Source organism: Kogia breviceps, chromosome 6, assembly GCF_026419965.1.
Source record: "Kogia breviceps isolate mKogBre1 chromosome 6, mKogBre1 haplotype 1, whole genome shotgun sequence".
Classification (NCBI taxonomy): domain Eukaryota; kingdom Metazoa; phylum Chordata; class Mammalia; order Artiodactyla; family Physeteridae; genus Kogia; species Kogia breviceps.
The window spans coordinates 55,844,607-55,861,963 of record NC_081315.1 but is presented as its reverse complement, the minus strand read 5'-3'; the positions used below and the strand labels follow the sequence as shown (position 1 = coordinate 55,861,963).

The 17,357-nt window shown below is 40.6% G+C and overlaps 1 protein-coding gene across 1 annotated transcript; it reads right to left on the bottom strand.

Annotated features, from left to right (window-relative positions):
* Window positions 1–2,874: 2,874 nt before the first annotated feature.
* LOC131758073 (growth-regulated protein homolog gamma-like) lies at window positions 2,875–4,693 on the bottom strand. The gene is made up of 4 exons (XM_059065971.2): window positions 4,516–4,693; window positions 4,298–4,421; window positions 4,111–4,195; window positions 2,875–3,540 (listed from the first exon to the last, which is right to left on the bottom strand). The coding sequence occupies exons 1-4, from the start codon at window positions 4,604–4,606 to the stop codon at window positions 3,520–3,522; spliced, it is 321 nt and encodes a 106-aa protein (XP_058921954.1). The 5' UTR covers window positions 4,607–4,693; the 3' UTR covers window positions 2,875–3,519.
* Between the last annotated feature and the right edge of the window lie 12,664 nt (window positions 4,694–17,357).

The window sequence follows — 17,357 nt, the reverse complement described above, 5'->3', positions numbered from 1 at the left end:
CAAAATTACCAAAGAATATGTCAAGAAATAGATATAGGAAATGAGGAAATGTCTCTGTGGAAATGTTTTTTATCACACTTGGCTGTGATGTGCATGAAACAGCATGATGTCCCTGCTTTGATGCTTCCTGTATTGTGGAAGCAAAATTTAGGAAGTTGAGAAATTAGTTATAAACCAGAGCACACACATCAAGTACAGTGATATGTTACATATTTCAGCTAGGAAAGTTACAATCTTCATAAAAATCTTGATGATCAGAGAATATCTTCTGTAGCCTTTCAGAATTTAAAAATCTGTTGATACATCCTTTATTGCTCATATATGCTCTCTTTTAGAAAATGTTATCTGTGTGTTGGAAAAACAAATGTGATTTATGCAATTGTTAGGTGAAGCATTCCTATGTGTTTTCTTCAGGCCAAATTGGTTGGTCATGTTGTTTAACTCTTCTATACTGTTACTGATTCTTTACTGCTTTGTCTATTAAGTATTGACAGAGGTTTGTTAGAATTTTTAACTATGACTGTGGTTTCGTCTACTGCTTCTTTTAGTGTTTCTCCATTTTGCTTTATATGTATATATATATATATATATATATATTTGTGTGTGTGTGTGTGTGTGGTACGCGCACCTCTCACTGTTGTGGCCTCTCACGTTGCGGAGCACAGGCTCCAGATGCACAGGCTCACTGGCCATGGCTCGTGGGCCCAGCCACTCTGTGGCATGTGGGATCTTCCTGGACCGGGGCGCGAACCTACGTCCCCTGCATTGGCAGGTGGACTCTCAACCACTGTACCACCAGGGAAGCCCGCTTTATATATTTTGATAATATTAAGTTCATAAAATTTTAGAATTATTTTTGTCCCTTGTAAAATTTCTACCTTTTTATTTTATATTTTTGGCCATGCCACAAGGCATGTGGGATCTTACTTCCCCAACCAGGGATCAAACCTGCATCCCCTGCTTTGGAAGCACACAGTCTTAACCATTGGACCACCAGAGAAGTCCCATCATCTTTTTATTTTAAATCAGCCTTCTTTGTCTCTGACTACTTCTTTCCTTAAGTCTTAACATATTAATTTGGTCTTAAGTAATATATCAATCATTAACAGATATATCAATAATTTATATTAATAATAAATTAATAATTATTAATAAGTAATTAATATATCAATGTATTCATGCCAAATTTCTTTCAGTAGGTTTTTACATGATATAATACTTTCAATTATTTTCATTTCAAGCAATCCGGGTCTTGATACTTAAAGTGTGCCTCTTTTAAGCAACATACATTTTTTTGTCAATTACACAGCCTGGTAATTTTTGACTTTTAACTGGAGTGTTTATTCCATTTAAATTTACTATAATTCTTAATATAGTTGGATTTAAGTCTACTATCTTGCTATTCTAGTTGTCCTATCTTTTTAAAAATAAACTTTCAATATGGAATAATTTTAGATTTACAAAATATTTGTATAGATAGTACAAGGAGTTCCTGTGGACCTTCTGCCCAGTATTTCCTAATGTTGATATCTTACATGATTATAGTACACTTGTCAAAACTAAGAAATTGACATTGGTACATTACTGTTGACTAAACTCCAGTCTTCCTTCAAATCTCATCAATTTCCATTAGGGTCTTTTTTCTATTCCTGGATCCAGTCCAGCACACCACATTGCATTTAGTCATCATGTCTCTTTTTTCTCCTCTGACCTGTGGCAGATTCTCAGTCTTGTCTTGTCTTTCATGACTTTGACGGTTTTGAAGAATACTCATTAGTTATTTTGTAGAATGTTCCTCAATTTGGATTTTTAGGATGATTTTTTTCATGATTATACTGGGGTTGTGGGTTTGGGGTGAGAATATCATGGAGATGAAGTGCCCTTCTCATCAAATCATATGAGGGAGGGGTAACATGATATTCACATGACCTAAGCGGTCATAATAACCTTGAGCTCTTGGTTAAGGTGTATCTGCCAGATTCTCCACTGAAAGGTTATTGTTTTTCCTTTTTCCTTATCTCTTTTTTGGAGGTAAGTCACAAAGTCCAGCCCAAACTCACGTGGGGAGGGGAATTAAACCCCACCTTCAAGAGGCTTTACTTATATTATTAGGCATTCTTCTGAAAGGAAGCCATCTCTCTCTGTGCCATCTGTTGTTTTGTTCCTTTATTCCTTAATTTTTGTTTACTTTTGTATCATTCAGGTATTTTCTTTTATTCCATTTTATTCCCTTTTCAGATTTTTAATCCAAAATTTTGCATTTCCTTTTTAATGGTTGCCCTAAAAATTACTATATGCTTGCCACAGTATAATTTTCCTTAATACTTTCTCTACAATTGAAGAGATGTATCATATTCTAAATCCATTTATCTCCCTACCTATCATTTGTTATTTTTGTCATGTATTTTACTGTACAGTATGTATTTATCTCCATTGGTCATTATTATTGTTAAATAGCACAAATTGTTTGAGTTCTTAGGAAGAATCTATTTTTCTATCCTTTGCTCCCAGCTTCATTAAAAGGAAAAGAATTGCATAATTGTTTGAAAAACCACTTACCAAAACGATTTAATAGGAGCTCTTGTTGAAATATTGATAAAAATTCAACAGTTTATGAAGAACTAGTTTTGAATAACAAATTGGACAGTGTGAAAAACAGCAATACTTTATATAAAACTAGGATTCTCAAGGTGGTTGGGGAGGGTAGAGTGCCAAATACTCTTTCTTGAGTAACAGAAAAGTAAGGGACGTAACAGCCAGAAGCAGGCATAAAGTTAGGTACAACCTAAGTCTAACTGTATAATACCTTGGGGGCACCCAGGAGGAACCAAAGATCAAGATGAATAAAACAAAACCTAAGCATGTTATTTTTTTGCAAAACCTTTATTTTCATGTCATTAAAAAAATGTAACAATAGTTTTAACTTCTCTGTTCCAAAACAAAGAGAAACACTACATAATGAACATCAAACAAGGCATTATGCCCTACAAGAAAGACACAAAATGTCCAAGGGAAGCTTCAACATAAAAATGTTGACCACATAAAGTGAGATAATTTCAATAAATAATAACTGACATTGTTTTAAACAAGTACAAACATAGATGTGCACACACTTTCCCTGATTCTAATAGTGATCTCACTATCCAACTGCGTGGATCCTCTCTCCCACCCACCCCCTCCACCTCTATCACAGTGCCTGGCACTTTATGGTCTCCCAATAAATATCAGTTTAATGAGACATTTAGAACCCATCATCCTCATATTAAATAACAATCAGTACTGAGTTAAGTTTGATTAAACACACTGACATCTTTAAATACTAACATGTAAAATATTAAAATATGAGCTATAAAAATAAATAAATACATGTATAAATAAATAGAACTCATAAAAAATAGTCCAGCACATCAAGTCCTTTCTAGGTGTCCCCAGAAGCCAGCTGTTCTCTTCTTCATTTTCAGTTCCTCCAAGAGCAGAGACTGCTCTTCAGGAAATGCCCTATGAGCTTCTTACTTCTCTCTAGGTCAGTTGGTGCTGCCCCTGTGATGAGAAAAGGGTTAGTGTTACAGGTGCTGAAGAAAGCTGCTATTCTCTTTCAGGCCCTTGAGGCTGGAGGGACTTCTGCATGTAGACCCTGGCCCAGCTCTGCACTCAGAAAAGGTTCCTGCTCAAAGGGGTTAAAAACCTTTCACAGGTATCCTAGACTTGACCTCAGGGAGGTCTCACTGAAAAGTCCCTGCTCTTCACTACTAAGCTTCAGAGGCTCATGTTGCCCAAAACCAGGGGTTCCACATTTCAGGTAGAAACCATTGAGGAATGGAGGTAAACAATGTTTGTTCCTTAACAGGTCAGAAGCATTTTACCATCCCTGGCTAAATCTACTTTATCTTTTAGGAACATACCCACACTCATTTGAATAGTGGAGAGGAGGATCAGGACAGAGGGCCCCGGAAATACCCTTCTGACACAGACCAGATCAAATATAATGGGGAAATAATAATGATTTTCAGTCCTGCAACTAAACCATAGGTTTCTCTAATAATATTTTCAGGAGGTAGATGCCAGTATTTGCAACTCTAGTTGCAAGTGGGAATAAAATCCATGACTTACTTGTTTTAGCATCCTGTTGATGATTTTTTTAACCATGGGAGCTTCAGGGTTGAGACAAACTTCCTGACCAGTCTTGAGAGTGGCTCTGCAGAGAGAAGGGAGAATCCACGTGAGGTCGGGCTGGGGGTCGGGGTGGGGTCGCCGGGACGGCGGGGGTGACAAGCACAGCCACAGCGGCGGCACTTACACGACTTCCGTTTGGCCGCAGTGGGGTCCTGGAGGCGTCACCTTCACGTTCTGGATGTTCTTGAGGTGAATCCCCTGCAAGGTCTGCAGGCACCAGCAGCGCAGTTCGGTGACCACAGGCGCCCCTGCGGGGAGGACAGACTCGGTCAGGGGGCTGTCCCGGGATGGGCACCCACCCGCCCCCGTCCCGCCCTGGGGATGCCGGGAGCCGGGTCGCACCTGCTGCGCGCCGGCCGGCGGCCACCACTAGCAGGAGCAGCAGCGCGACGCGGAGGAGCCGGGGGGCGGCGGGGGTCGCGGCGCGGGCCATGGGGTTCAGCTCGGAGCGTCTCTGCCTGCGGTGGGAAGCTGGGCTGGAGGGCTGGCAGAGCGGAGTCTGTGGCTCCCCGAGCCGGGCGAAGCCCTTTTATCCCGATCGGACAGGATCTGGCAGCCCAGGGCCAGGGAAATTCCCCGACCCACGTGGCGTTCCCGGTCCGGAAGGAGGGCGCGGTCCCGCGGGCCTCCCGCGTAATCCGCGCTCTCGGGGAGGGGGTAGGGTGTCGTCTCTGCGCCGAAATCCCCTCAGGGGGAGTGAGTCGCCGCCCCGGGGCTACCACCTGCAAGGGCGGCCGTGGGCGCCTGGCCACCCCTGGTCGCGGGCGGTGAGTGTCCGACTGGTTAGACCAATATAGGGACTGTATCACAACTTTAGGGTGAGAGTTAACTTTTTTTTTTTTTTTTTAAATAAATTTATTTATTTATGGCTGTGTTGGGTCTTGGTTGCTGTGCACGGGCTTTCCCTAGTTGTGGGGAGCGGGGGCTACTCTGTTGCGGTGCGTGGGTTTCTCATTGCTGTGGCTTCTCTTGTTGAGGAGCATGGACTCTAGGTGCGCGGGCTTCAGTAATTGTGGCGCACGGGCCCAAGTAGTTGTGGCTCACGGGCTTATTTGCTCTGCGGCATGTGGGATCTTCCTGGACCAGGGCTTGAACCTGTGGTCCCTGCATTCGCAGGCAGATTCTTAACCACTGTGCCACCAGGGAAGTCCAAGACTTAATCTCTTCTAAAGACACTTCTGTTTTGGAGATTGGAAGAGTTGAGGCTGGAATGGCAGCCTTCTTTTTTTTTTTTTTTTTTTTTTTTTGCGATACGCGGGCCTCTCACTGTTGTGGCCTCTCCCGCTGCGGAGCACAGGCTCCGGACGCACCAGCTCAGCGGCCATGGCTCACGGGCCCAGCCGCTCCGCGGCATGTGGGATCTTCCCGGACCGGGGCACGAACCCGTGTCCCCTGCATCGGCAGGCGGACTCCCGACCACCGCGCCACCAGGGAAGCCCTGGCAGCCTTCTTTTTGTCTGTCTCTCTCCATTCTCTTTAAGTTGGGTTTTGTAGATTTTATTTATCCCTGGAATAAACGCACTCTTTAAAATTACATCTGTCATCTCAGTTTACATCAGTTTGTGTGTAAGAACGTTTGTCTATCGGTGTGTTAGGATCTCAAATAAATCACACTTAGTGCCATTGTTTTTCCGAGGTTGGGCCTGGGGGTAGGCCATTGAACAGGTTAATTCACTGTTTATTTTAAGATACAGTGTTACTACCAAATGTAAATTAGATAGCTAGTGGGAAGCAGCCGCATAGCACAGGGAGATCACCTCTGTGCTTTGTGACCACCTAGAGGGGTGGGATAGGGAGGGTGGGAGAAAGGGTGACGCAAGAGGGAAGAGATATGGGAACATATATATATGTAACTGATTCACTTTGTTGTAAAGGAAAAACTAACACACTATTGTAAAACAGTTATACTCCAATATAGATGTTAAAAAAAAAAGACACAGTTGTAAAGGAAAAAAAAAAAAAAGATACAGTGTTGTAATCTCTTATCTGCCCTCTTTGAATTTCTGGAAATTAGTCATTACAGGAGCACCACTTTTTGTTCTATAGGAGGCTGTGTTTTCACTCATGACAGTTACTCGGGTGTTGAAAGGGGCCGTGCCGGGCTCAGTAGATCCATTCCCCTTTTCTAGGATTGTCCGTGTACAGAAAAGATCATAAACATCAGAAAGCTAGTACCTAGTGATTCCTGACTTTACTATTGATACAAGCAGCAAACAGATATGGTTTTCGACATATATAAGCACTAGCTTACTAGTATATTACACTCCAGGTTGTCTGAATTTTCCTGTTTCCTGGGATTGATTCTCTCTTGAGTATCAGCTATCAATGTACTTACATTTCAGATTCTATGTAACTGAGGCCTTCTCACTTTCACCATCAGTTCCAATATCCCTTTTGGATTAAACAGCAGATGGTTTAAGTTGATCCTCCTGGATCGATGAGGACCTCGGGGATGTGTGTGATATTCTGTGGTTGCTTTGAAAAGGATTGGGGAGCTGAGGGAGTGGGTCTGCCTCAGGAACAGCTGAGAGTTTGTCAGGCAGTCAGGGCTGAAGTCTGAGCTGCACACTTACTTGCCACATGGCCATGGGACCACGAGGAATTATTTAATCTCTCTCTGCTCTTGCTTTCCCTCTGTTTAAGAGAGCTAATGATAGTGCCTGCCTCACAAAGTTGTTATGAGTATTAAATATGTTAACATTTGTAGAAGAGTAGCACATACTAAATGCTGTATAAATATTTATTAAATAAACAAAGTAGAAGTGTTTTACAACCTTAATGTTATAGACTAGATGTTTGGGGCCTCCAAAATTCATATGCTGAAGCACTATATTTCATTGTGATGGTACAGGAAGATGGGGCCTTTGGGAGGTAATTCAGTTTATATGAGGCCATCAGGGTGGGGTTCTTATGACGGGATTAGTGCCTTTATAAGAAAAGACACCCGGAGAGCTTATCCTCTCTTTCTCCCTGCAATGTGAGGATACAGCAAGAAGGCAACTATCACTATTTGCAAACAGGAAGAGGATTCTCGCCATATACTGAATCTGCAGACACTTTGATCTTGCTTCCCAGCCTCCAGAACTGTGAGAAATAAGTGCTTGTTATTTCAGTCACCTAGTGTATGATATTTTGTTATAGCACGTGACCTGATTAAGATACTTACATGAACAGCAACGGTCTATGGTGAATCCTTATGTAAGCAGGAAAAATATATATTTTTTTCAAAGAAACATCTGTTAATTTATGTTTAAAATTGTTCAGCATTAGAAATTTTGTAAGAGGGATGCATCTGTATTCTTTGGGAATCTTGGAATAGATTTTTAAAATCCATTGTTTGAAATTTTGTTTTCAATCACTTTCCACATAAAATAGGAATAAGAGTAAAATTCTTCCCAATTCATTTATGGGAAAATATTTAAGAAATGACTCTCTGCCTTGGGCATTAATAGCTAGCTCCTCAAACAATGAAAAGTATTAGCTGTGATGATTCCCAGACCTAACCCAAAGATGTGAGTAAACACCCAGGAATTTTGAGTAGAATTTCAGCTTATTTACAGTAGCAGCCAAAATGATGAGATACTTCAAGAATCAACTCACTATCTGTAGAATTATCTATAATGTAACTCCTAGAACTTGTTAAATTAAAATCATTTGCTTTCAGGAAGGAATAAAGACTTTTTTTTTCTTTTATAATGTACCTCTTTCCATTATTTAATTCATGACAGCCCCATAGTAAGTTTCAGAATTTTAAGAGCACCAGTGTTATGAAGTCTATCATGATAAGCAAATTTCTTCTTGTGTTAACATGTCCCGAATGCCTCTTTTATAGGTACAAGCTATAAACCAATGCAGTCAGTAACTCAATGAAGTCATCTCTAAAATAGGAGCTCAGCTTCCTAAGTTCCATTCTACCCTGTATTTTTTATTGTATCTTTGAGATTTGACTAATACAATGTGCTATGCCTGCAAAATCTGGGGTCGTTGTTCCATGCTGAAAACTGACCTTGCTAATTGGTCAGCAAGAATGAGTGTTGTGGCTCTGCTTTATCCTAGCTTGCCTTGAGAGCTTTGCCATTGACACTGCCACCCCTCCCATTTCCTAACAGCTATAGTTTGTGTATAATGTTTCTGGTTCTACACTGAAGAGAGAAAAAGAAGATGACTGAACATGCTACTATTGATAGATCCCAAGATTTCCCATCCCACTAAGAGCCCTCAGTTGAACATAATTGTTAACCTCCCCTTCCAAGCTCTACTACAACTGCTATTTCTGTATGTCTCCTGCCTGGCACCAACCTTCCTTTTTTTTTTTTTTCGGTTGCTCCGGAGCAGTGTGTATCTTATTTCACTGACCAAGGGTCCAACTGGCACCCTAGGGAGTGAAAGCATAGTCCTAATCAGTGGACCGTCAGGGAATTCCCCTTCCTTCTTAAAACAGAGCCTTGGTTTTCCTTTGGAAATCCTCACCTCTGCCCTTGTCAGTCCATGTGATTAAGGTGCCGTGACTTCAATTCTGAGCTGAAGACAGGGAGCTTGTGACCCTATGGCAATATTGTTCCCTGCTGCCTACCTATGCCCTTGCCCAAGCCAATATGGGTTCACAATGGAGCCAATGAGTTAAGATTGACCAGTGAGACAATGCCAGTTGTGCAGGAACAAAGGGAATTGAGTTGCTGTTGCTTCTTGCTAGAATTGCTAAACTGGTAAAATGGAAACTCAAGGTCTTGCCATGACTTGGGAAAAGCTTGCCTGAGAGTAGACTGCCACAGAGGAAAGCACAGACCTGGCCTGCACAGACAAGATTGTTGAAGATGCTTGAGCACCTGAGTCTAGCATTGTCCTATGTAATCCTTTGACATTCACTGTTATATAGCAATAGATTCTCTTCTCTTGTTCAGCCAGTGTGAGTTGTAATTCCATCACTCGCAGTGAAAGAGTTCGGAAAAATACCTCTGTCTTTCATATTGCTTCTAAAGTTATCTTTCTAACAGACTGATTTCTTCACAATTTAAATCCTTCCTTCCCTTCTTTTCTCCATCTATTCATTTTAAAGTTAGCACTTATGAGTTTGGAAACATGCTATGTTCAAGGAATACAAAAAGTTTAAGATTCATTCCATTATCACAAAACTTTTAGTCTAACAGCAGAAGCAGACATACATACAGAAAATTATGAAGCAGCCTGGTAAATCCCACGAAGAGTAAGCCCAGGATATGATAGGAGCATAGCGGTGGGATACCTAACCTTATTTCTGAAGGGGGTGGGCCAAACTCTCAGAGAAGAACTTCAGAGAAGCTTCTCTGGAGGGAAGGTGCCTCTTGAGTTGAGTCTTAAAGGATGGATGAATTTTTTCCAGGTGAACTGGGAGATCAAAGGATAGAGGATACATTCCAGAAAGAGATGACCAGATGAACAAAGGCATCAAGGCTAGAATGAGTATCATGTCTACTGGGAGCAGCCAGCAATTCTTGTATCTTGAGCTAAACCTGTGAGGCAGGGAGAGTGGGGAGAGATGGAGGCAAGACCTGGTCACTGAAGGCTGTGTGTAGCCCCTATCTGTTGTTCAGAAACCAGTTCAGATGTTACCTCCATTAGAATGCTCTTGAATCCATCTCAAGGTGTTTCCATGCCCTGTGTGCACAAATTCACCCAGTACTAAGTGGTGTGTGGGAAGGTCAGAGTAAATAAAAGGTTCAGGATAAGACAGAAAATGAGGAGATAGTGGATATTCAATTCAGTAGACCTTTATTAACCACCTACTGTCTATAAGGTGCTAGGACAGGATTTATAAGAGATGCAAAATTGGATAGACTTCAAACTCTTAACTTGACATTCATTAATATCTATCCAATATACTCCCCTCTGCATGTTAGGTAACTTCTGTTGTTGTTATATCTATAGTAAAGATTTGGATGGTTTGAGCAATTTGCAACAATTTAAAATCATTTCAAGTTACACTGCGTACCCTTCAAAAATATTGGCTTTGGGCAATTTTTTAAAGATTTTTAAAAATTGCTTCATATTAGGTTTTCATCTTTATTTTCTTAAAATTGTTTCCTAAATATTTATGGAAATAGTCCTGATTAAATAAATTCTGCCATGTTCAGATAACGTAACATGAGGAAACGGTGCTATGACAACTTTAAAAAAGGGAACTCAGCACAGAGAAAAGGGAAACTTTTCCATGGAAGTACATAGTTTATGTTATAAGATCTTTTTGGAGAATAAAATCATGACGACTGTGGTTTTATGGAAGCAAAATTTAGGAAATCAATAGATGAGTGTATAAATCACAAATAAAAGTATCACACACGTGGTGTCACAATATGGGTTTTAGCTCGCAGAATTATGAATAAAGAATCAAAAACTTGATTTTTAAATGTTGTCAATAGTATACTTTCCAATGATTTTTTACTACATTCCACATATTTTTTATCAGAAATACTTTTATTTTTGTTTTTACTCTTCTTGACTCTGTCCATTTGTACATGCATTGTTTTTAAAGAGACACACAGAACATATGTCACAAGTAACTGAAGTCTTATAAAACAAACATAAGCAAAATAAAAGCTCTGTGTGAGGGGATGGCAATGGTATTAGCATTTATTTGGTACTTGCAGAAGCCCAGGAAAGAAGTCAATACATGGCCAGGGCAAGAAATAGCAACACTTATTACTTGGGGCTGAAATGGATAAATAGAAAATCAGGAATAGAGCTTATTCTCTGTTTTTCCTGTACCATGTGATCTCTTTTTACAGCTTTACTCATTGTATCTGCTTCATTTTTATCCATTCTGCATTCCACCAGCTTATCACCAATGGAAACATTTTCACTTCTTTTAAAGTCCTGAAAACAGTTCTCATATGATTAATATGAAAATCAAGTAAGTTCACATTTGCAAAATGTGCTTGAAAGTAAATTCTATGTAAAATATTGTTAAATAAATGAAAATAATAAAATAACAAAAATTAAGAATAGCTTTTGAAAGCAAAAGGAAAATAAGTCGTGCATGAATTCATACTTCCATAGTTGAGGTTAAATAATCAGTTTTATTGATTGCTTAAATTTAGCAAATGGGATCAGGCTGGGGTAATTATTTCTCAATATCAACAAAGTAAAAGGAGAAAAAGGGGAAGATACAGAGATTTTGAGGATGAAAGGAGATGAGTTTAGCTGTCATCACAGTAAAGTAGGAGGACAGAGCAGGCTGAGTGATCAGGGCTAACAAGAGAGCTGGGTGTTTGAGGGAAATTGTTAGGATTTGGAACAACAGTTTCTGAAAGTGTAAAGGTAGTTGATCTTTTAATTTTTTTCCATTTTTTACCACCATTTTATGTTTATTTTTTTCTTTAACATCTTTATTGGAGCATAATTGCTTTACAATGGTGTGTTAGTTTCTGCTTTATAACAAAGTGCATCAGCTATACATATACATATGTCCCCCTATCTCCTCCCTCTTGCGTCTCCCTCTCACCCTCCCTATCCCACCCCTCTAGGTGGTCACAAACCACCGAGTGGATCTCCCTGTGCTATGCGGCTGCTTCCCACTAGCTATCCAACCTACATTTGGTAGTGTATATATGTCCATGCCACTCTCTCACTTTGTCACAACTTACCCTTCCCCCTCCCCATATTCTCAAGTCCATGCTCTAGTAGGTCTGTGTCTTTATTCCCGTCCTACCCCTAGGCTCTTCATGACATTTTTTTCCCCTTAGATTCCATATATATGTGTTAGCATACGGTATTTGTTTTTCTCCTTCTGACTTACTTCACTCTATATGACAGACTCCAGGCCCATCCATGTCACTACAAATAACTCAGTTTTGTTTCTTTTGATGGCTGAGTAATATTCCATTTTATATATGTGCCACATCTTCTTTAACCATTCATCTGCTGATGGACACTTAGGTTGCTTCCATGTCATGGCTATTGTAAACAGAGCTGCAATGAACATTTTGGTACATGACTCCTTTTGAATTATGGTTTTCCCAGGGTATATGCCCAGTAGTGGGCATATACTGGGTCGTATGGTAGTTCTATTTGTAGTTTTTAAAGGAACCTCCGTACTGTTCTCCATAGTGGCTGTATCAATTTACATTCCCACCAACCGTGCAAGAGTGCTCCCTTTTCTCCACACCCTCTCCAGTATTTATTGTTTGTAGATTTTTTGATCATGGCCATTCTGACTGGTGTGAGGTGATACCTCTTTGTAGTTTTGATTTGCATTTCTCTAATGATGTTGAGCATTCTTTCATGTGTTTGTTGGCTGTCTGTATATCTTCTTTGGAGAAATGTCTATTTAGGTCTTCTGCCTATTTTTGGATTGAGTTGTTTGTTTTTTTGATATTGAGCTGCATGAGCTGCTTGTAAATTTTGGAGATGAATTCTTTGTCACTTGCTTCATTTGCAAATATTTTGTCCCATTCTGAGGGTTGTCTTTTCATCTTGTTTATGTTTTCCTTTGCTGTGCAAAAGCTTTTAAGTTTCATTAGGTCCCATTTGCTTATTTTTGTTTTCATTTCCATTTCTGTAGGAGGTGGGTCAAAAAGGATCTTGCTGTGACTTATGTCATAGAGTGTTCTGCCTATGTTTTCCTCTAAGAATTTTATAGTGTCTGGCCTTCCACTTAGGTCTTTAATCAATTTTGAGTTTATTTTTGTGTATGGTGTTAGGTAGTGTTCTAATTTCCTTCTTTTACATGTAGCTGTCCAGTTTTCCCCACACCACTATTGAAGAGGCCGTCTTTTCTCCACTGTATATTCTTGCCTCCTTTATCAAAGATAAGGTGACCATATATGCGTGGGCTTATCTCTGGGCTTTCTATCCTGTTCCATTGATCTATATTTCTGTTTTTGTGCCAGTACCATACTGTCTTGATTACTGTAGTTTTGTAGTATAGCCTGAAGTCAGGGAGCTTGATTCTTCCAGCTCCATTTTTCATTCTCAAGATTGCTTTGGCTATTCGGGATCTTTTGTGTTTCCATACAAATTGTGAAATTTTTTGTTCTAGTTCTGTGAAAAATGCCATTGATAGTTTGATAGGGATTGCACTGAATCTGTAGATTGCTTTGGGTAGTAGAGTCATTTTCACAATGTTGATTCTTCCAATCCAAGAACATGGTATATCTCTCCATCTATTTGTATCATCTTTAATTTCTTTCATCAGTGTCTTATAATTTTCTGCATACAGGTCTTTTGTCTCCTTAGGTAGGTTTATTCCTAGATATTTTATTCTTTTTGTTGCAATGGTAAATGGGAGTGTTTCCTTAATTTCACTTTCAGATTTTTCATCATTAGTATATAAGAATGCCAGAGATTTCTGTGCATTAATTTTGTATCCTGCTACTTTACCAAATTCGTTGGTTAGGTTGTTTATTTGCTATGTTTCTTGTTTCTTGAGGTAGGATTGTACTACTATAAACTTCCCTCTTAGAACTGCTTTTGCTGCATCCCATAGGTTTTCATTGTCATTTGTTTCTAGGTATTTTGTTATTTCCTCTTTGATTTCTTCAGTGATCTCTTGTTATTTAGTACTGTATTGTTTAGCCTCCATGTTTTTGTCTTTTTTACAGATTTTTTCCTGTAATTGATACCTAGTCTCATAGCATTGTGGTCAGAAAAGATACTTGATATGATTTCAATTTTCCTAAGTTTACCAAGGCTTGATTTGTGACCCAAGATATGATCTATCCTGGAGAATGTTCCATGAGCACTCGAAAAGAAAGTGTATCCTGTTTTTATGGATGGAATGTCCTATAAATATCAGTTAAGTCCATCTTGTTTAACGTATCATTTAAAGCTTGTTTTTCCTTATTTATTTTCATTTTGAATGAAGTGTGCATTGGTGAAAGTGGGGTATTAACGTCCCCTACTATGAATGTGTTACTGTCGATTTCCCCTTTTATGGCTGTTAGCATTTGCCTTATGTATTGAGGTGCTCCTATGTTGGTGCATAAATATTTACAATTGTTATATCTTCTTCTTGGATTGATCCCTTGATCATTAGGTAGTGTCCTCCTTTATGTCTTGTAATAGTCTTTATTTTAAAGCTTTTTTTTCCTGAGAATTGCTATTCCAGCTTTCTCTTGATTTCCATTTGCATGGAGTATCTTCTTCCATCCCCTTACTTTCAGTCTGTATGTGTCCCTAGGTCTGAAGTGGGTCTCTTGTAGACAGTATATATATGGGTCTTGTTTTTGTATCTATTCAGCCAGTCTATGTCTTTTGGTTGGAGCATTTTATCCATTTACACTTAGAGTAGTTATCGATATGTATTTTCTGAATACCATTTTCTTAATTGTTTTAGGTTTGTTATTTTAGGTCTTTTCCTTCTCTTGTGTCTCCTGCCTAGAGAAGTTCCTTTAGCATTTGTTGTAAAGCTGGTTTGATGGTGCTGAATTCTCTTACCTTTTGCTTGTCTGTAAAGATTTTGACTTCTCCGTCGAATCTGAATGATATCCTGGATGGGTAGAGTAATCTTGGTTGTAGGTTTTCCCCTTTCATCACTTAAATATGTCCTGCTACTCCTGGCTTGCAGAGTTTCTGCTGAAAAATCAGCTGTTAACCTTATGGGGATTCCCTTGTATGTTATTTGTTGTTTTTCCTTGCTGCTTTTAATATTTTTTCTTTGTATTTAATTTTTGATAGTTTGATTAATATGTGTCTTGGCATGTTTCTCCTTGGATTTATCCTGTATGGGACTCTCTGTGCTTCCTGGACTTGATTGACTATTTTCTTTCCCTTATTAGCGAATTTTTCAACTATAATCTCTTCAAATATTTTCTCAGTCCCTTTCTTTTTCTCTTCCTCTTCTGGGATCCCTGTAATTTGAATGGTGGTACATTTAATGTTGTCCCAGAGGTCTCTGAGACTGTCCTCAATTCTTTTCATTCTTTTTCTTTATTCGGCTCTGCAGTAATTATTTCCACTATTTTATCTTCCAGGTCACTTTTCCCTTCTTCTGCCTCAGTTATTCTACTATTGATTCCTTGTAGAGTATTTTTAATTACATTTATTGTGTTGTTCATCATTGTTTGTTTGCTCTTTACTTCTTCTAGGTCCTTGTTAAACATTTCTTGAATTTTCTCCATTCTATTTCCAAGATTTTGGATCATCTTGACTATCAAGACTGCCTATTTCCTCTTCATTTGTTTGGTCTGCTGGGTTTTTACCTTGCTCCTTCATGTGCAGTGTTTCTCTGTCTCTCATTTTGTTGAACTTACTGTTTGTGATCTCCTTTTTGCAGACTGCAGGTTCGTAGTTCCTTTTGTTTTTGGTGTCTGCCCCCAGTAGGTAAGGTTTGTTCAGTGGGTTATGTTAGCTTCCTGGTGGAGGGGACTGGTGCCTGTGTTCTGGTGGATGAGGCTGGATGTTGTCTTTTTGGTGGGCAGGACCGCGTCTGGTGGTGTGTTTTGGGGTGTCTGTGACCTTATTATGATTTTAGGCAGCCTCTCTGCTAGTGGGTGGGGTTGTATTCCTGTCTTGCTAGCTGTTTTTCATAGGGTGTCCAGCACTGTAGTTTGCTGGTCATTAAGTGGAGCTGGTTCTCAACGTTGAGATGGAGATCTCTGGGAGAACTTTCTCCATTTGTTGTTACATGGAGCCAGGAGGTCTCTGGTGGACCAGAGACCTGAATTCAGCTCTCCCACCTCAGAGGTACAGGCCTGAAACCTGGCCGGAACACCAAGACCCTGTCAGCCATACGGCTCAGAAGAAAAGGGAGAAAAAAACTAAGTAGGTAAATAAATAAATAAAATAAAATAAAGTTACTAAAATAAAAAATAATTAAAAAAAAATTTTTTTAAGTAATTAAAAAAAAAGATAGAAAGAAGAGAGCAACCAAACCAAAAAACAAATCCACCAATGATAACAAGCACTGAAAATCTCTACTAAAAACAAGAACAAAAACAAAACAAAACAAAAAACCAACAGACAGAACCCTAGGACAAATGGTAAAAGCCAAGTTATACAGACAAAATCACACATAGTCAACCACCTCAATTTTGGGATGATTCATTGTCTATTCAGTTATTCCAGAGATGCAGAGTACATCAAGTTGACTGTGGAGATTTAATCCATTGCTCCTGAGGCTGCTGGCAGAGGTTTCCCTTTCTCTTCTTTGTTCTCACAACTCCGGGGGTTCAGCTTTGAATGTGGCCCCACCTCTGCATGTAGGTCGCCTGAGGGCGTCTGTTTTTCGCTCAGACAGGACGGGGTTAAAGGACTGATTCGGGGGCTCTGGCTCACTCAGGCCAGGGGGAAGGAGGGGTACGGAATGCGGGACGAGCCTGCAGCGGCAGAGGCTGGAGTGCGTGATGTTGCAACAGCCTGAGGTGCACTGTGTGTTCTCCCAGTGAAGTTGTCCCTGGATCATGGGACCCTGGCAGTGGCGGGCTGCACAGGCTCCTGGGAGGGGAGGTGTGGATAGTGACCTGTGCTTCCATTCAGGCTTCTTGGTGGCGGCAGTAGCAGCCTTAGCGCCTCATGCCCGTCTTTAGGGTCCACGCTGGTAGCCTTGGCTCACTCCCGTCTCTGGAGCTCGTTTAGGTGGTGCTCTTAATCCCCTCTCCTTGTGCACCCAGAAACAGTGGTCTCTTGCCTCTTAGGCAGTTCCAGACTTTTTCCCAGACTCCCTCCTGGCTAGCCGTGGTGCACTAACCCCTTCAGGCTGTGTTCATGCCGCCAACCCCAGTCCTCTCCCTGAGATCGGACCTCAGAAGCCCAAGCCTCAGCTCCCAACCCCCACCCGCCCCGGCGGGTGAGCAGACAAGCCTCTCGTGCTGGTGAGTGCTGGTCGGCCCCGATCCTCTGTGCGGGAATCTCTCCACTTTGCCCTCCGCACCCTGTTACTGCGCTCTCCTCCGCGGCTCTGAAGGTTCCCCCCCTTCGCCACCCGCAGTCTCCGCCCACGAAGGGCCTTCCTAGCGTGTGGAAACCTTTCCTCCTTCACAGCTCCCTCCCACTGGTGCAGGTCCTGTCCCTATTCTTTTTCTCTGTTTTTTTTTTCTTTTGCCCTACCCAGGTACATGGGGAGTTTCTTGCCTTTTGGGGGGTCTGAGGTCTTCCACCAGCATTCAGTGGGTATTCCGTAGGAGTTGTTCCACATGCAGATGTATTTCTGAGGTATTTGTGGGGAGGAAGGTGATCTCCACGTCTTACTCCTCCGCCCTCTTGAAGGTCTC